General features: G+C 41.1%; 1 protein-coding gene across 1 annotated transcript in view; it reads right to left on the bottom strand.

The window, feature by feature from the left end:
• Megf10 (multiple EGF like domains 10) overlaps positions 1–23,111 on the bottom strand; it is a 147,359-nt gene that overhangs the window by 10,926 nt on the left and 113,322 nt on the right. Inside the window, exons 14-19 of the mRNA XM_090340113.1 lie at positions 14,449–14,595; positions 13,076–13,210; positions 12,464–12,592; positions 6,774–6,902; positions 4,955–5,083; positions 2,843–2,971 (exon numbers count right to left, since the gene is read on the bottom strand). Of these exons, the coding sequence (XP_090196239.1) occupies positions 2,843–2,971; positions 4,955–5,083; positions 6,774–6,902; positions 12,464–12,592; positions 13,076–13,210; positions 14,449–14,595 (798 nt within the window). The remainder of the gene's footprint in view (positions 1–2,842; positions 2,972–4,954; positions 5,084–6,773; positions 6,903–12,463; positions 12,593–13,075; positions 13,211–14,448; positions 14,596–23,111) is intronic.

Raw genomic sequence — 23,111 nt, 5'->3', positions numbered from 1 at the left:
TTGGCTTAGATTTCAAGTACAGAGTTTAAACAGGGGTACAACCTAGAAGCCCAATTGGCTAAGGTAACCTCATGTTTATCCTGATAGTTGCTGATTTTTTTTTTCCTCAAGAGAGCAGACATAATTACATTATAAATCAAGCCCAAGGATCAAATCCAATGAGCTTTTTAACCTCAGGAGGTATTGTTCTGGGAAATTATACTTTCTGAAACAGAAATAGTTCCCTTAATTGTACCTGATAATATCATCCTACAGCCTTGCTCCTTGTGGTAGCTAATCCTTTTTTCCCCTGGTAGTAGGGTTTGAAGTGAGTCTGGTGCTCTACCATGTCAGCCATATTTCCAACTCCAGCTTTCTGTCATTTTAGCTGGAGATCAGAGGCTTTTCTTCCAGGCTAATTTAGAATCTAGACCCTTGAATCTCAGCTTTGCTACGAGTACTTAGGATTATAGGCATTAGCCATCAACATGATAGGTAATCTTAATTTTCAAGCTGATTTGGATTAAGACACATCTGGAATACTATTAAGCATGCCCCAAAGGTGTCTTGGGAACATTTTCTTGCCTGTCAGGTCTTGAGAGCTGGATGGAAGCACGGGCTAACATCTTGATGGGTTGTCCACAATACCTTGGCATTGTGAGATGGTAGTGAAAGGTAGGATGTGGAGCCTACTTAGAGGATGTAGGGTCACTGGGCCATGCTATACAGGGCATATATCTTGTCTTGACCTGTTCTTGTCCCTCTGTCTCTCCGTTCTTAGCCGCCATGCTGGTTTACCCAGGCACATGGAGCTAAGTCGTCACGGAATGCATTCTCTAACAGAATGAGTCCAAAGAAATCTTCTGTCCTTTTTCGTTGTTTCTGTCAGGGCTTTGCTTATAGCAGTGAAAAAGGAACTGAAACAGTCATTAAACTCAAAATGCAGCTCTATTTCTTCCTTATGATCCATCAAGTGAGGAAGAAAAAGATAATTATGAACTGAGAACTGAGAAATTAGGCATCTGAAAAATGACCCAGATATCTCGAGCTTTCCCTTTAGTGCTTACACTGCAGTTTCAAGATCTGTAAATAAGGAAAATGGCTTCCACATAACTGCTCTCCTATCAAATACATTTCTTACTATTTTATGCTTCTGAATGAATGATAGGATGAATACCTTCTAGGAAGCACAAGGATGATGAGTTTGAGACCAGTCTTTGCTACATGGTAAAACTCGGACTCAAAAAACTACAAAAAATAAAACAGGCAAACCAGTCTGCCTTGAAACTAGAGCATGAAGCTGTGAGCTTGGATTGCATTTGAAATAATGACCAGATTATGAATCAAACATCTGATTTTGGTTACTATTAAATATAAAATATGGGTATGCAGAAGTTTACTTTGAGAAAGAAATTAAATGTTACACGTATACACTCTTCTGTGGTCTGCAGTTTAGGATGAGTCTACCTACAAAACTATACATGTTCTGAAGTCTTTAAGAGGCCCACTGCTTATGGCTACTAAAAACCCATGTGTCCAGGAGAAGCTAGGACTAAGAAGACCAGGAATACTTTCTGAAAGACCTATCCACCCCAAAGGAGAATTTCTCAAGTGAGACTATGTATATGATGAGTATTTCCAGGTGATTATATGAATACACCTTGTTTTAAAAACCATGGGCACGAAGGGGCCGGGAGTTTGGCCTAGTGGTAGAGTGCTTGCCTAGCATGCACAAAGACCCCAGTTCAATTCCTCGGTACCCCACATACATAGCAAAAAGCCGGAAGTGATGCTGAGGCTCAAGTGGTAGAGTGCTAGCTTTGAGAAAGTCCAAGAACAGTGCTCAAGCCCTGAACCCAAGCCCAGGATTGGCAAAAAGAAAAAAAACCATGGGCACAAATGTCTTAAAAAGTTATGTGAAGCTATGACTCAAACGGTAGAGCACCAGCCTTGAGAGAAAAAGTGAAATGAGTGCTTAGGTCCCGAGTTTAAGCCTCAGTACTGGCACAAACAGAACAAGAACCAAACAAGTTTCTTAAAAATTCAACATATGCCTTCCTTATAGCTCCTTGTCAATTTTTGTAGCTTAGGTGTTTTCTCATGAGAAATGAAAGCACAGACCACACAAAGATTGACCCACTGTTTGTTGTTCATAGCAGCTTTAACAGTTATTATCCCAAACTGGAACAATGCAATGTCTATTAATAAGTTCACAAAGCAATAAACTAAGGTATATCTACTCTATGAAATACAACACAGCAACAAAAAAAACTGAGCTACTGATATATAAAATAACATGGCTCAAAATATTTCTGTTGGGTAAACAGAATGAGACATGAAAAGGAATACAGTGTGATTCCACTTAAATAAAATTATACATCATGTAAATACATCTGTAGTGGTAGAAAACAAATCTGTTATTGTCAGGAGCCTAAGCTGTAGTGGAGGCAGGAAGGGACCTGAGGAAGACTTTTATGTAAGATGATGGAAATCATCATTTCTGTGGCAATAGTTTCATGAATATGTATATATGATTGCTTTTTAAAATCAAATTATATAACTAAGCTATATTTGCATATTAACTCTATCTCGGAAAAACTGAAAATATCATTGGCCCAACAGAAAGTGAATGAGTTTAAAAAAAAGAGAAACTTGGCATGAAAGACTATGATGATCCTTAAAGAAATTGTCCAACTTCTCCTAGCCTTAGTTTCATTATCTAAATTAAATAAATACCCAATTCTAGCAGTTACATGCAGAGGTGTAGCAAGGGCTTCTCCAGGTTCTGTAAGTGAAAAAACTTACCATGTGCCTAGAGCCCACATATGAAGACACAGCAGATGTTTCTTATGACTATTCCTACCTTGATCACAGCGTGCCCCCTTCCATCCAGGACTGCAGTAACAGGTCCCGGTGATGTGGTCACAGGTGGAATTGTTCAAGCAGTCACATATCTGGCGACAGCCATAGCCATAAGTCCCAGCAGGGCACTCTGAAGAAGGAGATAAGGCCAGTTCAGTGCCCAGCCTAGGGAATCTGAAGCAAGGCTGCTTTCTACTGTGTACCCCTGAACAGACAGTCTCAGAGCCCAGGGTATCCCAGATCTGGACAGCAATTTCTGAGTCATGAGGTGACTAAACCCAGTGTGGAGGCTTGAGCTTCTCAGCATCATGGCTCCTGATGCTTTTGATATGGAATGCTTATTCAATGTGTGGAACTCCTGTGAATGAACAGGTGGTCACAAACAGGTACTAAGAGGAAACTAGATGGCAGGTACAGCCTAGAGCTGCTTCCCTGAGGACATATAGATTTTACTGTAGGTTCAGATGTCTCCCTGTAGTACATTCTCACTTGGATTAGCTGAAGTCTCAGAGGTGGAGAGAAAATTGTGTTTAATCTCTAGGTGACAACCTCATTTACCATAGAATCATTCAAATTCTGGATTCACAGGATTCAGACTTGGAGATTAAGATGGCAGGGTTCTTATGACATGGTATAGTAATAGTTGGGCATTAGTTTCATAGACTAAAGCACAACTGTGTTTCATTGTTCTTTGTAAAGTGAACATTAGGGGGCACTGTGCTGTTATTATAATAGCTCTCTGAAAAAAAAGAAAAACCAAAACCAACAACAACAACAACAAAAACAAACAAACAAACAAACAACAAAAAAAAAACAAGCCTCTGTTTACAGGGAGCACTAGAAGTCTTCTAGGACAAATGGATGTTTTAACTTGATGTTCAGAATAATCATGGAAGCACTGAAAAGGTTTTTATTTAATGAGACCTTAACAAGTTGCCTGGCATGCAAGTGAAAGTCACCTGAGAGCACATTATGGCATCTAGGTCTGTGTTTAACCATTTGTACACTGACATGCAATACTTAAACACACAGAAGGTGTGGCTGTGACTGTATAAGCCAGTGTCTGTTGTAGGACTGAATGAAACAGCAAGGTAACGCTCCAGATTGCACTGTCTCTGTCTGAAGCTGGTTCCTGGATCTCCTGCTACATTTGCTAAAGAGTTGCTGGAGTTTAGCACCCAGCACCTCAAGCCATTGGACTGGGATTAAGAGGAAGGGTGATTTATTGTGGAAGTCCTTTTCCAGCCACATCTCTCCTGGAGCCATGTCATCTCGGGGACATCTCCCATAAGTCCACCCGTTGGGAAGTGGAGAAGCTGTCTTTTGCTAGAAGGGCTTTAGAATAAGAAAGAACACCATACACAGCTCTCTACTTACACATTCATATGAATCCTGGATGAAAATTGTCTAGGAAAGGAATGGTGCAGTCACTTGCATGCTTAGCTTAAGGCTCATGTTCCCACTATTCAGATGCATGGCTTATGAGGTAAATATGGAAAAACCAGATGGATTCTTCCAACAGTTCACATTCTCCCTGAGTCAGATTAAATTGTTTTAATGTTAAGGCAATGTGTTGTCTTGAATCTTAAGACTTAGAGGACTCAATGGCAGATGAAAGACTATAAAAGTTGTCAAAAGAACCAATATTTGCCTGGCATGTTCTCACCTCAGCTACTTTGGCTGACTTTGGGCTCCTAGCCCTCCTCTCTACCCTAATGGCCTGTCTCTGATCGGAGTCCCAGTCACCCTTGTCACAAACAAAGATTTACCGCCTCTTTCAAGGTTTGAACTACTGCACTCCAAAAATTAGAGAGATCGAAAGGGACACGATGATTCTAATGGAAAACCAGAATTTGATCTTTGTTCTTAGAGTCACACCTCCTCCATCCAGAGGGCCTAGTGGATACTCAGAGGAAGCATCTGGAAGAAAGCTAGTTCATAAAGGTCCCAGGGAGGCAGATCTCTGTGAGAGGAAGTCAACCGTGGTGGTAACTACCTAACCATCTGCTTAACAACTTAAATGCTGTAATTCTTCTGACTTAACAGTTCGGGTACCTGGGAATGCTAATCCAGGAAGAAAGACCCTGACAGTAAAGTCATACGCAATACTCACTCTGCTCACAGTGCCGTCCCATGAACCCTGTGCGGCAGGTGCATTGCCCAGAAATGTGGTCACAGTCAGCTCCGTTCTGACACTGACAAATCAAAGCACAGTCCTTGCCATAAAACCCCAGAGGACATCCTGTGGGAAGAGGAGGGAGCACAGAAGCACTCAGAAGCCCGAAGGAAGCAGAAACACAGCTCCTGCCTCCAACACAGTTGTGTTTAGATTGAGGGAAGCTGTGTTCATGATGTGTATCTCAGCCTGTCGAGAGGCCTCACATTGGTCCCGAGGGAGGCTTTTGCAGGAGGTACAACCCACAAGCAAGAGGCAGGGGACTAGACCAGTCTATATAACCATTACTGGTTCCCTTGGAGACAAGACTAATGTCTTTCCATAAAGCCTTCCTTAAAGCTTATGCAGTGTGGAGTCATTCCTTTCATTCATCAGTTCAACTACCAGGAGTCTGGACTCAAGTTCCCTAGACTGAAATGAGTAAAATTATCTGTATGCTTTTAAGTCTTGGTCCTAGAGCTAACTGTTTCCTCCATCCTCTTTCCCAGGTCCTTTTCAGAAAGTTCCCATGTTTTTCAAGGGTTATTCTCTTGACTGTATTTCCTGGTATTAAGTCAGGATTGACTAATTTGGGATCCATCTTTCTGCCTTATTTTAAAGGTATCTGTTATTATTAATAACTATACTATATGCATTCCAGTTTGGTCTCCTTTATTCAAATGAAGCAAGGAGACTAAAAAATAATGCTTAACTGTGGAATCCTCTGCCTGTGATGTTAAAAAGCTTCATGAAGAAAAGTTGATTTTAAGCTAGATCTGATGAATGATACTTTTAAGTCCAAGCTAGTTAGGTGGTTGAAAATCTGACCATCTCAGTTCAAAGCCAGCCAGAGCACAAAAGTCTATGAGACTCTTATCTCCAAAGAACCAGTCAAATGCTGGAAGTGGAGGTGTGGCATCAGCCTCAAGTACAAAAAGCAAAGCAAGAATGCAAGGGCTTGAATTGGAGCCCTAGTGCCAGCAAAAGAAAAGGAAAGGGTAATGTGAGACTCTAAAAGGGGGGGAAGGGGGGGAAATCAAGCTAAATCAGAGCTTTCACAACATCTGGAATTACCATTAATGGGCAGAAGTGCAGATACTCAGGTTCTCCACAACCAGTCAAGTGGGGAGGCCCTGCACTCCAGGCGTATTAATCCTCCGCATACCATGAACCTCATTAAGCTTGAGTATCATGGAACTCCGTCTGTTCCAAGGACACATAGTAAGTGTGCTCTATACCAAAAAAATGTCCTTGGGCTGGGAATGTGGCTTAGTGGTAGAGTGCTTGCCTAGCATGCATGAAGTTCTGGGTTTGATTCCTCAGTACCACATACACAGAAAAAGTCAGAAATGGGGCTGTAGCTCAAGTGGTAGAGCCCTAGCCTTGAGCCCAAAGAAGCTCAAGGACAGTGCTTAGGCCCTGAGTTCAAGCCCCAAGACTGGCAAAAAAAAGAGAATTGTCCATCACGTATCCCAATCTTTGTGCAGCAAGAATAAATGACAGACAAATTGATCCATGTCAATATGATCTAGCTAAAAGAGAAAAAAGACAGAAGATGCTCAACAGCCTCTATATACCATTTTGCTCCACCTAGGTGTTCTGAAGTAATCCAAAGCTAAACTACACGGAACCTGATAGCCTTTTGCTATTTAGAGAAACGCAGATGTCTTGAGGTCTTTGGGGCAATAAAATATTCCCTTCCACGAACCCGGTTAGCTCAGACCATACAGGCAAGCTGAGGATCTATCTTTCTGAGCCACAGAGGTTCCTTGCTTACTCTGAGTGCAGTAGAGTCCAGTCCAGCCAGGAGTGCATTTACATTCCCCATCATAGGCACTGCAGAAGGCTCCGTTGTGGCAGTTACAGGTGTGGATACAGTTTGGGCCCCAGTGAGCCGGTGGGCAGGCTGAAACCGTAGCAAGCATGGACAAATGTGTTAGAGTCCAGTCAACACTGAGCAGAGAGAACTTAACAGTGTAAATTAGGACTAAGAAAGCACAATCATTCCTCATTCCAGGGCAGATACCCTGAATTTGTCAGGGTATTTTTCTATATTACATATAGACGTAGTGAGTCAGACATTAATGAGTCAGGAGGCCAAGAAAGGTCTCAAGGCTGTCAATTCAGTTATTGAACACACGTGTGTTTAAAATACATGTGTTAAAATGCACATTCAACACCTAAAATGTACATTCCACTGCTTTAGGTACAGAGCAGAGGACACTTGAAATTTAGGAGAGTAGCAAGTCAAACTAAACAGCTGTAGTGGCAAGAGCTGTGGAACAAGAGAGTGGGGTAAGAAAGACAAAAAGATGGGGTAACTCTTTAAACATGCCCTCTCTGATGAGGGGATATTTGAGCAGAGATTTAGCAGGGAAAGGAAATCTGCATGCTGATGGTTCACTTCTGTAATCCTAACTACTCAAGAGGCTGAGAGCGCAAAAACACTTCTTAGCAGAAAGAACAGCTCTGGAGGAATTTCAATTCCAAACTTTAGACTCTATTACAGAGCTATAATTCTCAAAACAGCTTGGTACTGGCACAGGAACAGGCCTGAAGACCAATGGAATAGAACTGAGGACCCAGATATTAAACCACAGACCTATGGCCACCAAATCTTTGATAAAGGAGCCAAAAAAAATAGAATGGAAGAAAGACAGCCTCTTCAACAAGTTGTGCTGGCAGAACTGGTTAAGCACCTGCAGAAAACTAAACTTGGATCCTTCTTTGTCACCCTGCACTAGAGAATTAACTCCAAATGGATCAAAGACCTGGAGGTAAAAGCTGACACACTGAAAACTCTACAGGAAGGAATAGGAGATACACTAGGCCTCCTTGGCACAGGTCGGAACTTTCTTAATAAGGACCAAGAATCACAACAAATCAGAGAAAGGCTGGATAAGTGGGACTGCATTAAACTGCAGAGCTTTTGTATGGCAAAGGACATAGCTAGTAAACTAATCAGGAAGCCTACAGAGTGGGAGAAGATCTTCACCAACCAAACAACGGACAAAGGCCTTATATCTAAAATATATCAACAACTCAAAAAATTGAATCACTCCAAAACTAACCTCCAAAGTAACAACCATCCCATTAAAAAATGGGCCAAAGACTTAAAGAAAGTCTTCTCTGAAGAAGAAACAAAAATGGCCTATAGACACATGAAGAAATGCTCAACATCTCTGGTCATAAAAGAAATGCAAATCAAAACAACTCTAAGATTCCACCTCACTCCAGCTAGAATGGCCAGGATCAGGAAAATGAATGACAACAGATGCTGGAGGGGATGTGGCCAGGAGGGATCACTACTACACTGTTGGTGGGAGTGCAAACTCGTTCAACCACTATGGAAAGCAGTGTGGCAGTGCCTCAAAAGGCTAAACATAGAACTCCCCTATGACCCAGCAATTCCACTACTTGGCATTTACCCAACCACCCAGAAACAAGGACATACTAAACCCACTAGCACAACAATGTTCATTGCAGCATTATTCACCATAGCAAAGATATGGAACCAACCTAGATGTCCCTCAGTTGATGAGTAGATCAACAAGTTGTGGTATTTGTACACAATGGAATTCTATGCTGCTGTCAGAAAGAATGACATCGCCCCATTTGTTAGGAAAAGGAAAGACTTAGAAAAAATCATATTAAGTGAAGTAAGCCAGACTCAAAGGAACTTAGGCTCAATGGTTTCCCTCATTCGTCATAATCAGTAGAAACCTTGGGCTCTACTAGCAGAGATTTGCAATAGAGCAAAATCTTGATACATAAGGACATATAATATGAAGCTAATTGAAAGGACCTCCAGGATACTGAAACAAAAGCCATATAATGAATGATTGTTGTCCTTAATGTACTATGTTGTCTCTCATCTCCTTTGCTGTCCCTTGGTTATCTCATATTGGTATAGTATCTCACTTTGTTATCTGATATATTGAATTTATTTGTATTTGGATATTTGAAATTTGATAGGGAAGGGGGGAAAATCAAGACGGGTGGGGGGGTGGGGGGGGGAGGGAAACGGGTACCAAGACATGTGAAAGGGTATCAATGTATGTGAATTAATGCACCTTCTATCTGGCAAATATCATGTAACCCTTTTACTAATTACAATAAAAAAAAATAAAACAAAAAAAAAAGAGGCTGAGAGCTAAGAGTAAGGTTGGAAGAATGCCCAGGCAGGAAAGTCCAAGAGACTCTTTGCTCCAATTAAATCACCTAAAAGCTAGAAAGTGGAGGTATGGCTCATGTGGTAGAGCATCAGCCTTAAGCTAAGAAGCTAAGCAAGAGTACAAGGCCCTGAATTTAAACCCCAGTCCTACACACAAAAACTGGGAGAAAAAGGATTTGACTTGGGTGCTTTAGGTTATGTGACTTATGGCTTTGATTTCCCATCAGCTAGCTGTACCTCACAATTATTGCTATAGACTTATTATCCTGATAGTGTCAGATTTGGTTGATTCATGGAAACTAGTAACTGGAAGAAGTAGAAGACAATAAAATAAAATCACAAAGGGTCTTTGCCCACTCAAGAGCAATGAGAAGGTCAGATATGATGTGTGTGAAATTAAAATGGGAGATTACAGGGTAAATACTTTTTATTCATAGTAGTATTTCAGAAATACAATTGGCTTTTTGTCCTTTGAAGTACTGAGGTTATTACTAAGGGCCATATGCTTATAATCAGGTCCTCTACCACTTGAGCTATATCTCTAGCCTTATTTTTAAGAACTTATTTGCTTAAAAGGAGCGTTACATAAAATTTCTATGTGATTATTCACTAGAAAATATGAAACAATGAAGATAATGAATGAATCTGAAGTAGTTTTAAAAATGAAATAAAGATCTCTCAGAAGTGTGGGTTTTTTTTAACCCAAGAGCAAGAGGAAAAAAAAAAGTGATGATTGACATTACAGTGGATTTTCTAAGGAAAATGCCCTCACTTAACAGATGAGGAAATTTTGTTTCAATGAAAGTTAATAGTGACTCTTGTCACACAGATCCGTGGAAATAGTTGTTGTTTTTATATAAGTACATCTTCACTCTTCAAGGGTACAGTAAGTCTCAGAGAGAGGGTTGGGAAATTGTGATTTAGTGATAAAATATCTGCCTATCAAGTGCTAGGCCCTGGGTCCCAATGACAGTATTTCCAAAACAGAAACAAACAAAATGCAATAATGGAAATGGAATTTAGGGTGAATGCGACAAACCATCTCAGCCTATCTGGTGGCACATTTGGGCCACTTTACCAAAACAACCTACTCCTTATGTGCTACCTATTAAGTATTTGTAAAACCTTTATGCCCATAATGTGTTTTTCTATGGTAACCCACTTTGCATCAGTCTTTAGGCTCTTCTATCCATTATGATTAGAGAATGAAAATATTACTCAGCATTTATATTTCCACATGGTATATGAGAAACAGAGTCTTAAAGAATCCATGTTGTCAAAGACATCTGACTCTGAATATACATTTTAATTTTTCGCCATCTCTGTATCACTGCGAAAGACATTTTACTTTCTAAACCGGCTGACACCCTATGAGAAGTATTAAGAGGGTGCCACGGAGCTCAGAGGGAAATCAGTGAAATCAGTGATCCCACGAGAAGCAAAATAAATAAATAAAGAGCTTCCGCTGCAGCAATCTTGGGGACAAGCAAATCATTGTCCCCATTCAGAGTGCTGTTCCCATTTCTGTCCTTTCAGCACATTCCTCCTCAAATGAGGACAGGAACAACTTTCAAAATAAAGGGTACCTTTTTGTCCCCCTTTATGCTGAGAGTGAAGCTTGAATTCAGGGCCTGGGCACTGTCCCTTAGATGGTTTTTGTTCAAGGTTGTCACTCTATCACTTGAGCCACAGCTCCATTTCTGCCTTTTGCTGGTCAGTTGGGGAGGAGAGTCTCACAGGCTTTTCTGCTCTGACTGGTTTTGAACTGTAATCCTCAGATCTCATTCTCCAGAGTAGTTTAGGATCACAGCACTTGGCAGAAAAATATTAAATTCAGAGAGATACATAATATATATTTCTCATCTATTTATACTAAAGATTGATGATAAGTAGCATAGGAATTAAATAGCAAATAATCCATCACGTAAACCAGTAAAAATTCATTTTCTGATTTGTCGTATGTGCATGATAGATTCCACAAAAATTGAGTATGTGCTATAAAACTTATAATGAATAAAACTAGATTAACCCCATTTGTGTGATATCCGTGGTCAAAAGTTGAATAACTTTAGAAGCTGCTCTATGGTCCTTTCAAAGCACGAGCCAATGGCTTGCAGTCAATGCCATCTATCCATGGCATGAGTAATCTGAATGCTCGCATGATGTCATGGTATCCCCATCTGAATTCAGTGAAGAAGAGTGATCCAAGTGAGACAGGGTGGAGCTCAGGATATAAGCTCAGCACATGAATCCACTTAGCCAAGTCTGCTAGGGAAGCCCAACAGGTGCCCAAACGCTCGTCAATCTCCTGCTTCCTGTCTCTCTAGTTACCTCTCCATGTAAACACAAAGCAGAGACAGACTCAGCCTCCTTCCCTCCCTCCTTTTCCCTCCTTTTTCCCTTTCTTCCTTTCTCCCCCTTCCCCCAACTTTTCTCTGTCTCTCTGTATCTCTCTCCCTGTCTTTTTCACCTAGAGTGTTAGTATACAGCCCAGAGTGGCCTCAAAAATCAAAATCCTCTTGACTCTGCCTCTGGAGTGTTACAGTTAAAGATGGATACCACCATATTCTCCTGCTCTTCTCCCTCTTTTTCTTCTTTTCTTCCTTCCTTCTTTTTCCCTCCTTTTCTCCCTTCCACTTTTCTTCCCTCCCTTTCCTTTACTTCTTGCATTTCTGAAGATTAAACCCAGACTCTTGCACATTCTAGGCAAGTAGTCTACCACCAAGGTACATTTTCTATCTACCTGGCCTACCTGCCTGCCTGTCCTTTTCTTTTGTCTTTAAGAAGCATTCTTCTCCCTGAGCACCTGTGGCTCACATCTGTAATCCTAGCTACTCAGGAGGCTGAGATCTGAGCCTCCTGAGTAGCTTCAAATTATGAGCTCCATAATCTGAAGCCATCCTAGGTATGTGACACTCTTATCGCCAATTAACCACCAAAAAAAATCCAGAAGTAGAACTCTGACTCAAGTAGTAGAGCTTTAGCCTTTTAAGACTGGCACAAAAAGGAAATAAACTTTTTAAAATATGCCTGTTTTTGCTTTAAATCATTGAGTGGTGTCTCGTGGAAAAGTCAACAAGAAGAAATGTTACCTATTTAGATTATTCCCAAGCGATCATTGTGATTTAGAACTAGAACTTTAATGAAGGACGGGATTTTAAAAACTAGACCACATCTGATTATTGGTCATGTATTACACACACACACACACACACACACACACACACACACACACACACAAACGCGTCAGAAAGTACACAAGTGTTGAACCATTACTCTCCAAGGGGACTTACGCTGAGAGCAATCACTGCCAATCCAACCCGGGTAACACTGACAGGACCTGTCAATGGGGTTACATGTGCCATTGTTGGTGCAGGTGCAGATTCCTGCACAGTTTTTCCCAAATCTGCCACTGGGACACACTGCGAATAAAACAGAGGTCAGTAACTCACAGTCACAACCCAGCTCACAGAATCTTAGGACAGGAAATATTTGAAGGGTCACCAGCCCAGATATTCATTGGCCAGTAGTCTGTACTCTACAGCACCCCCACCCCAAATCCTGAATGGACTCATTTTAACAAATACACAGAGTCAAAGACCTCATTAAAGCATCCCAAGCCAAGAGACATCACATTTCTCGAAATCTGACTTAAGGACTTCACACTCAGGGAGTCCAAAAATCCTTCTTCATATTGATTTTTCATGGAAGGATGCTTCCAATTAAGCCTGAAGAGGATAACAGTGCAGACAATATAGAGCTTTGGCTGGCATGTGAAGCCAGCATTCTTCAGAGCTCACACAGCCTACAGAGGGCATTAAACGTTGTGTCTCTTGTGATGTCTGAATCCAGAAACAGTGGGATTACTGCTCACCATCTCTCCTTCTAAGACTTAGAAGCCTTACCTTCATTGCACAGGGCACCAGTAAAGCCGGGCAAGCAGTCACACAGGCCTGTGATGTGGTGGCATGGGCCGCTGCTGTGTACACACTGCGGGCATGTCTGGCTACAGCGATGCCCATAAAACCCAGGGGAGCAAACTGAAAACACAGAAGAAACTCAATTATCTTCCTGAGAGGTACTCAGAGCGATTGCACACCGTGACCTTGTTAAAACTTTGGAAGAAAAAGAAAACTTAACAACAACCAAATAAAAGCTAGAGAATTTTCCAAGTATAAAACGAAACAGTAGGAAGAAAGGCAATCTTCAACAAGGAAATAAAGCCACTAAACTCTGAAACCTCCAGTATAAGTGAATGTCTTCATCCTTTATTTTGCTATTTAATTAGCTCAAGCGTGGGCATATACTACGGGCTCAATGAATTTTGTTGACTGGATAAAGAAATGAAGGGAATAAAATTCTAATGAATAAAGGAGTGAAGAAAATAAAACTCTAAAATCTCAACCTATTTGTGAATCCATTATAATTTAAGAGTCATGATTGGTAATATAATAATTCGTGGTCAAAATTAGATGTTTCTTCAATGAACAGTATAATCTCATGATTTTGATTAGAAACCAGGAAAGTAAGATGCTAAGTACTTATGTGCATTCTATGACTTTAATAGGATTCAAACAGGATAGCTCTTAATGGGAAAAGGAAAATTTAAAAAAATAGAGTGTGATAACACTGATATAATATTTCCTAAGGGAAATTTAAAAGAATTAGAATTTAAAAGAATTAGAATAGTATATGTGATAATAGCGATGGTCTTTCCTGATTTTACTTACTAAAATATTTGGGGAAATGTTACAGATGACATTGACCCATATCCCTTGTCCCCATTTTTCACTTTACAATTCTGTTCACCCTGTAGCACTGACTTTAGGACTGCTAGCAGAATGTAGGATTTGCCTCAAGGTTTGGCTGATGTTGACTTCTGGTAATAGAGCTAAAGCCCATGCCAAATTGCTGAATAAAATATTTACAGGTCAGTGGATTTCTGGAACACGATTTGCACACTCTAAAGAAGAATCACGAGTATCTTAACAATCATGCCAATAAAGAAATGAAACCATTAGTGGGAAGAAATGGTCGAGGCCCCATCTGTTAGCTTGGGCTTAGAGGGTGAAAAGAATAGAGTCCCTGAGAAAGTGCTATTGAGGGCAATTCTGCAACAACAACAACAACAACAAAAGCCATCCATGACACCTTCCTTGATCCTGGGCTTCAACCCACATCACTATAACCCATGGCTTTGAGGGGAGAAAAGGCTGTCTTTCTATATACAGGTCCCAAGGAAGGACAGATAGAAGTCATCCTCTAATGAGACACTTACTTCTCTGGCATGTGGTGCCTCGAAATCCTGGTGCACATTCACAGACACCATCGTCAGGGGAGCATGAGGCCCCATTTTTACAATGGCAGGACAGAGAGCAGTTGGGCCCCCAGCGGCCCTCCGCGCACACGCTGTCACAGTGCACACCTGGAACAAGGCACACAGTTTGAGGATGGGGCACATTGGGCTACTGTGGATGCCAAAGAACAGATGAGGCCCAAGCTCACTGGGTGCACTGGGTGTCCCAGCAACCTTGAGCAGAGACCGTTTAGAATCCAGTTATCTTATATAGGACACAATACATACACTGTATAACCTGAAAATCACACCTGCAACTATTTTCTATGCAGTCCCCAAGGAAGAATACCATTGCTCTATTGAGCAGTGTTCTTCAGTCGGGGTGAGGAGAAAGCCACAGGGAAAGCAAAGCTTCAGTCTGTCAAAAGCAAAATTTATCACACTATTGATTTCCTCCCTTCTTATGTTCTTTGTTTTCACAGAGAAATAACAAAGTCCATACTGGTAAGGCACATCCTAAGTGGTTAAAGGGTTTTACATCAAGAGAACTCTCCGTTGGAGAAAACAAATGCTCATAATCTTAAAATATTTTGATAACACATGAAAGATAAAATGAGCCACAAAATTCATTCTTCATTCTTCCCCACCTTTTTCATTGTTGTGCTAATCTTGGGGCTTAAATCAAGGTCATGGCAATATCCCTTAGCTTTTTTGCTCAAGGCTGGTGCTCTACCACTTGAGCTAAAACTCCACTTTTGGGTTTTTGGTGACTAGTCACAGATTTCTTGTCCAAGCTCGCTTTGAACTGTGATCCTCAGATCTTAACTTTCTCAGTAGGTAGGATTACAGGTGTGGGCAACCAACAGCTGGTCCAGATTTGTTCCTAAAGTTTTAATCTTGCATTGGAAAACTATAATTAGCCACTATTATTTATATTGTCTAAGCCATTGATTATTAGGAAAGTGTGTGTGTGTGTGTGTGTGTGTGTGTGTATAACTTTGATTTTGGAACTAGACAAACTTTAGAATCAGCCATGAATGGACAGCCAGATGCCTAAAGGAAATATTTTTAAAAACCCACTAACCTTGCAAAAATCTATATCAAGCCAGAATTTATTTGAGGGAGTTGTATCTGAAAGACAACAGGGATCTGTTTTTTTCTAAGTCAGAGTTCTCTTCACAAATTCTCTCCACATGGAAAGGCAGTGAATTACAATGAGGAGTGAACTGAGGATTGCTGGCCTCAGATCAAATGAACACATGGTGAAAAGAAGCATTTACCTTCTCCCCTTTCCCATACATAACAGTTACCAGCACCTAGGATGCTGGGAAGAGCATGTTGTGGCATTGCAGTTGTTAGGAGAAAAGTCATTGGGATCTGAACTCTTAACCCAGAAGCACTATGTGTTATCACAGGGATGGCATTAATTGGCACACAGATATCTCTGCTGAATGAATCCTTCTCCAGTTGCTCCTGCCCCTGTGTTCTTCATCTGAAAGTCCCCTTCCCAAGACGTAGCTTATTGGTAGGAAAGAAAGCCAGAGGTCTCATTATGTCTAGCGTGAGTCAACAATAGGCTTTTACCACAGCTCAGATGGTTGTCTGAAGACAAGACAATTGGGTCTGTTTATAAAACTCACTGGGGTTCAAATTGGGGTTCCCCCAATTTGGTTGGGCATACTATAAATTTTTCTGTTTACAAATATTTTATTATTTGTTATTTATTGTTTTTAATTAGTTGTACAAAGGGGTGTCAACTCAAGATGTCCATTTGTGAATAAAATGCATGGTATACAAGAAAATGCATAAATACAAATCCCTTCCCTTTGCTATCAAGTGACCTGGTTCCATTTTCACCTGCGTATCCTGGATTCCTGACTGTACCCACTCACCACTCCTCTCTCCATTCGCTTGCATTCCGCTCTCCTCTTAACTGCCTCTCTCTACGGATACACATCAGCTTCTTGGTATATATTTTGCTAAACAAGTTGAAGTCACACTATTGGAACCCTCCCCTGCAAAGACTATACGTTAGTTAATTTTTTTCTGTGCTTATTTGTATATGGCTCTAAGTATATCTACATATATGTTATATTCATATTATCTTACTTTTCAGATCTGTTTTGGAAAGCTGGGATGGAATTGCAAATTCTACCCTCTCCAAATGATTTTCAGCAGCCAGGAAGTAAGTATCAGTTGACCTTTTTAACCAAACACCTCTCCTAGGCACATTTGCCAACATACTAGGAAGGAATCAACTTCAAAATGAAGCCATGCACTTTGTTTTGTGACTTGGAAGTAACCATTAGCAGGGCTAACCTACCACAGACTTCATTCTCGGCTAGCCTGCCACACCCTTTATTCTCCACTGGAACTCAGGTTCCTCACTCTGACTGGTAGCCAGAGCTCCTGAGTAGTTATGGCTCACATAGAGACAACTCTTTCAGGGAGAGGCAGGCATCTCTGGGCATTTTGGTCAGGGACAGGCCGGAGGAAATGGAAGTTAGGCAGTTATCTGGTTAGCCAGAAATCACCCTGAAAATTAGTCATGAATTTTCATGGGGTTTTTTTTGGTTTTTTTTTTTTTTTTTTTAGGTGGGGTGCGGAATGGGGCTTGAGAAGTGATTTAGCTTGTCAGCTACTTGCCAAATCATTGCTTCACATTATTCACAAATTTAGTAAAGATAGAATGATATACACCTCGGGTCAAAAATAGATGTTGCCTTTATCCATTTTAGGTTATCCCGATTTATGCATGCCTTGGCACATTCTCAATCACAGCCCATTAAGAAAAATGACCACAGGTCGGATTGGCAATGCAAATAAAGTGATTCTTTATTTAGCATCTGCTTCCTCATCCTTTAAGAGATATGCCCAGCTGGTTAGCATAACTATCCATCAAAATCAACTTTATCAAGGCAGTTGTCATATAAGTTCCACAGGGCCTATGAAATAGTTGGGAGATCAATTATAGAAATAAGCTCCTTTCACACAATTTACCCATTATTGAATTTCCCAAAACTCACTGAGAATTCTACAGGTCATCTGTCCACCTTTGTCTCCAATCATATATACATACTTCAGCAGAACCAGGCTAAATTTTAAATAATGTTTACCTTAGGATTGCAAAAAATAATCTTTTTATTGAATGTAAATTATTAATATTCTCTTACCAACCCCCTTTAAAAAATTCAAGCCCCGTTCTGTTTTCACCAGTGAAAGTGAGTTATCGCTTTGCATCTATCAATACCTCATCCTTAATCAGGGACAAATCCAAGGGGAGACAAAAGACTCCCTTCTTTCTGCTGGCTTCTTCTTTCCCTCTACTACCCCAACCCCCAGACCCTTTGCCTCCGGCCATCTGCCCATCCCTTTGGAAGCTAGGGAAAGTCAAGACAAATCTATTATGCTGAGGTCTACCTTCTTTGGAGATTATATTTTTACAGAGTGCATGTTTTAAAGTCTTAAGAAATAAATATCTAATTGTGTGATTTTAGACAGTGAGGCTCATGGAGAGAGTCTTGAGTCCTTCCTCCATATAAGGCTGCCAGAGTCATCTCAATGTAAGGACCACTCTGCAGTGGCACACACTGGCCAACTGAACAACAGCTTAAAGTTGCTTTAAAGTTGTTTTAATCAACTCACTCTCCATCTTTCAATTATTTCTATTGATCTCATCTCACTTTTTTTTTTGCCAACTTTGTTAGAGATCTGTAAGACATCTTGTCATTTTCTTATGTCTCAGAGACATGAAAAGAAAAGTCAATACTCATTCAAACAGCCAGATGTTGAGAAGTTCTCCAAGAAAGAAAATTCAGGGTAACAAAAGCTCCAGCTGAGGCCTGTCTTGGGTTTCTGTCTTGGGACCCTGACCAGGGTAGGAAGTGAGCTGGCAAAGCAGGAAGGTGATCCCTACCAGAAGAACCAGTGGGTGCAAGGGAGAAGCCCAGAGAAGTGTGTGGCGATCCTTCAGGGACTTCAAGTGTTGGGTGCAGAACAGACTCTGGGCTGAACAGAAGCAGGGGTGGCCCACAAGCACCCAGGAAATGCTGCTGGATGATGTAGAGCCCAGAAGGCAGCATGGTGAAGCTCAAACATCTCCCTGGTGTTGAAAGGAACCAGGGAAGGGGCTTGGAGAAGGGGCATGACTAGATTTGTGTTTTATAGGAGGACAGGGAGACTTGAAGAGGGGAATCCAAAAGAAAGGAGGTCAATCAAGTGGGTGTTTGAAGCTGCTGAGGCAAGCAATGATAAAAAAAAATAACATGACACTGAACTAAATGGATTGCAGTTGTGATACGGAGAAGAAAAATAATAGTAGAGATGTATAGAAGAAACTGCAGATGAAGAATCTCCCATGCTCCATGCTCTTTGCCCCAGCCAAGCCAAAGCAATTAATTCTCGAAGAAGAGATGATAGAGATAGAGACAGAGATAAAGACAGAGGTTGAGGGAAAGAAAGGGAGAGGGAGATGATAGACACAGACAGGGAGAGGACAGGGAGGGAGAGGGAGGAGGGGGAAGGAGGAAAAGAGGAAGAGGTTGTTTACTTCCCCATAGAGGCCAGCACACAGATGGTAAGACCTATGTATTCAGTAAATCAATCAACAACGTTCTTTCCTTCTCTGAAATCTTCATTCACATTTGGAAGACAAAGCTTATATGAGATGTGTGCTGTATTGCTGACCCTTCTCAGCAAAAAGAGTAGAAATTGCTGCCTTGGTTGTTTTTGTTTTTGTTCTTTAAGAAGACAGACAATTAGGGAGCCCAGGGCAGTGTTTTTTGTTTTGTTTTGTTGTTCATGTTAACCCAGATTATAGAACACTAGAAGACAATTTAAAGAAATGGTCCTTGGAATGTTTACTAATAAAAGGCTTAAAACCAATTCCTGAGGACCTAACTTTGTAAAATATTTGTAGGTGGGGATGGGGTTGGCTGGGAATGAGGTAGCTTTAAATCCGAGGCAATCTTGGATTCAGTGGAAACATTTTTCCCCGTGATAAATGTTCTAATGCTGATAAGGAGATCTGTGAGGGGAAGTTTGTGCCAAGAGGGAGGACAAAGAGCTCTTTGATAGGCTTCACAAGTTGCTAGGCGATGGCTGAAAGATCCTGATAAACTTCAGCTAAGCAGCTCTGAAGAAAGGTCCTCTCGTTTAATGCCTGATGCATTATGCCCAACATGGGATCAACATTCACTGGGCCCAGGTAACTGCATGAACATAGTAAGCACATCCTCTGAGTGTCACTATTTCCTCCTCTCAAAAACATAGCCCCTCCCCCATTCCTTGTCTTGCTTAATTGTTTTGATTCGTCTTGCTGGTATTGCAACATTTGGAAAGTGAAACAGAAAAAAAAGGAAATGAGTTCCACTCAGTGTCTTGATCTTTCATTAAAAAGCTATTAAATATATATTAGAACAAAGAAAGATTTGCTAATACTAATTGGGCTTGCTGATACTGGGAGGGAGAAATTACTAGATGTGTCCTGCATTGCTGGTCCTTTGATCAATGATGATCAACGAGAAGGTCTAATATAGTAGAGCAAAGTTATTTATGGTGAATCTATGACCATAGACATCATTCCAGTAGAATGTGAGATCTGCAGGATGTGGGGCTAGTATCACATTTTATATTTCCAGCACCCCAGCACTGTGCTGGCATAGGGCTTAGCGATCTTCAACATATGGTAGTTACATCAAACCTTTCCATTGGCACATTGTTGATTTTCATGAATCTGCTGTCATGTAAGTAACCAAGTTGAGAAGTGTCTGCCAGTCATGTTTATGAGAGATCTTTACGTCAACAGGTTTGAGACAAAAATGCTGGAAAACTCCACCTGCCTTAATCCAGGAGAAAAAAAAACAGAGCAGGGCCGGCTTCTGGGTAGAATGGTAGATCTGAGGGCTTGGGGTTTATGGCAGCCTTTTAAATTTGTATTATCATTTTTAACAAGCACCTCTCTCCACTCCCTCTAGAGACTTAAACTTCTGCTGTAATCTAACATCTCTGCAAATCCTCACCTACAGACACCCTCCCAACCCCTCAACGCCCAAAAGAGTCAAAGAGTAAAGCATTAGAACTTGTAATCATTGGGAGCTTGGGTGTTAAGTTCATCGATAAACTCCCTAGGTTTTACTCACCTTTGCCCTTTTGTGTCTCTGAATGAGAGAAGGTGAGGCTCTCCTTACTGTAATCACTGAGGTGTCAACTGACTTGCATGAGAGCCTTGGGGCAGGTTGGTTGCTAGGGGGACAGTTCATTTGCCACTCTGGACACACTTGGTAGCTGGGGAAAGCTAGAAAGGACTGTCCTGGTGGGAAGGTTGAGTAGATTCAGCTTCTGCTCCTGGAACAAGTACACAAGCTGGAATCTTCTCATCGATTCACAGAAGGCTCCTCCTTCCCATTATCCTATTCCTGCCTGTGCTCAGGTAGGCACCACACCTCTCCTCTTCTCCTGTCCCTTTCTCACCATGGCACCACAGCTCGTTTCTCCCATGCTATCTAGCGGCAGTGTGCTGCATTCCTCACCTTTCTACCAGCTTAATTCTCTTAAAAAAAAATTCAGTACCAAATGCATGCTTGAGTTTTCTCTTCTCTTTTGCCACTGGTCTAAAGTTTTTGCCAAAGGGATATTCTCCTAGACCCCAAATTCTTCAGTGATTGTGGTACTCATGTATCGTAGATACCATTTTACTAAAAGATAATGGCCACTTTCCAGGCTCCTGGGACAATTGTTACAATAACAGACAGAACTACCAAGTCAGGTTATGCAGGTTGTACATGACACAATGGCCCCCTTGACAAGTGGTTAAGTCAGGGTGACATATAGCTCTCATTTCCTCAGCCAAGGAGGGCACCTTAAATAATTTTCAATTTTTTTCTAAAATTTTACAGAAGTAGTTTCAAGGGCTCCATCCATGTCACCTGCCCTCCAAATTCTCCTTCAGTAGGTATGAGGTAGCAACTGGAAATGCACAACTTAGAATTCTCAGGCAACGGGGAAGTTGGCTAGAGCTGGGAACCAGGCTGCAGATTGTATGTGTTTCCAGACGGCTGGAATGAGACGTTGATTAGCTGTAGACCTTGATTTACTCAAGCAAACAGGTGTTCAGGCTGATTGAAGTCACAGCAGGAAGAAAGAAAGAAACACTAACCTATTTGTATTGGGTTTTAGGAAAAGCTTTATAAACCATATCATTCCATTTGTCTAGAAATATACATATGTTTATGTATCTATCTGCATAAAGCTATATTTCATTTGACTTCCAAATAATCCTTTTGTTATAGCAGTATGTGATATGTGGGGACATGCGTGTGGTATATGGTGTGTGAGTGTAAGTGTGCATGTGTGTGTCCAAGACATGGCCTAGAAGTGAACAGGTGTTAACATGCTAAGAGATTACACAGAAGACCCAGAAAAAGACAGCCTTTGGACAAGCGAGTTGACCTAGGAGCAATAAAGGCCACGCAGCAAGGAAACAGTGGACAACAAGAGACAGAACCTCAAGGCAGTAACGCTTCTTCCCCCTAGGAGAGGCAAGCCAGTCTCAGATGGACAGAGGATTACAAGATTACATTGTACAGCAAACCCACCGCATTTCCTCAGAAGCATGAGAGGTCTGAGGCCAGATGGGATCATTCGTCTTACCCCATGACCCAGACTGTGGAATGCAAGCAGCACATTTTCTAACTGGCTTCAAGCCAAACCATCTCTTGCTTTTCTCACTCACAGATTAGTTCTAAATCATCAAAGCTGGTAGGTACTTGGACAATTGATTGGCATAGCCAAGATCACTTCCCACCCTCCATCTATTATTTCTACGCCAGGAAGTAGATTGAATAGAGAATGGCCCAAATGATGTAGACTGTCTGTTAGCAAGGTTATATGTTTGCTGAAAGGCTCATTTAGCACCATGTTCATTGAAATAGTACTGGTCAGTCTGTTTGAGAAGTTCAAGAAGCCTGGTGAAGTCTCGAAATCTGGCTTATTCCCTGGTATGATTCAGGTTTAACATTTAGTCATCAGAGTCTAGAGACATAGGGCAACCAAAGTTTCACATTATAAAGTCAGAACTTGACAGGTCAAGAAGAGACTATTGGGTCAGGTGCCCTTGAGTTTGTGGGTGACTCCGGTGGGGAGAAAATGAAATATGTTGTTTCACCATTTTCTGTTTCCCAAAGTGGCTCTCGAATTTTAGAAATCAAGTGTATGGCAGCTCCGCTCAGTCTGATCCTGCCAGTAACCAAAGAAACTCTAAATCAATTTTTGAGGGTCCAACAGACAACACTGAAGAGAATCTCTCCTGTTTGTGAATCTGAAAACAATATGGTAGCAAGGCAGGTTGGCAATAGTCCCCAAATAGATTGATGAGTGAATTCCCATTATACTTCGACCTTGCTTCTCAATAGAAATTATGTTGGTCCTAAGTTCATACAAAAATCTAAAGACCCAGAACAATAAAAACAACCCTGGGAAAAAATAAGCTTGGAGACTTAAAATTTTCAGTTTTGAAACTTCCTTCAAATCTACAGTAATCAAAATAATGTGGTGCAGGCAAAAGAATAAATATAGAGACCAATGTGATATAATAAAAAATCCAGAAGCAAATCTCATATTTATAAGAAATTGATTGATTGATGGAT

Source organism: Megascapheus bottae, chromosome 10 (genome assembly GCF_031878675.1).
Source record: "Megascapheus bottae isolate mThoBot1 chromosome 10, mThoBot2.hap1, whole genome shotgun sequence".
Classification (NCBI taxonomy): domain Eukaryota; kingdom Metazoa; phylum Chordata; class Mammalia; order Rodentia; family Geomyidae; genus Megascapheus; species Megascapheus bottae.
Note: the sequence above shows the minus strand (reverse complement) of the source record. Positions and strands in the feature narration are given on the sequence as shown.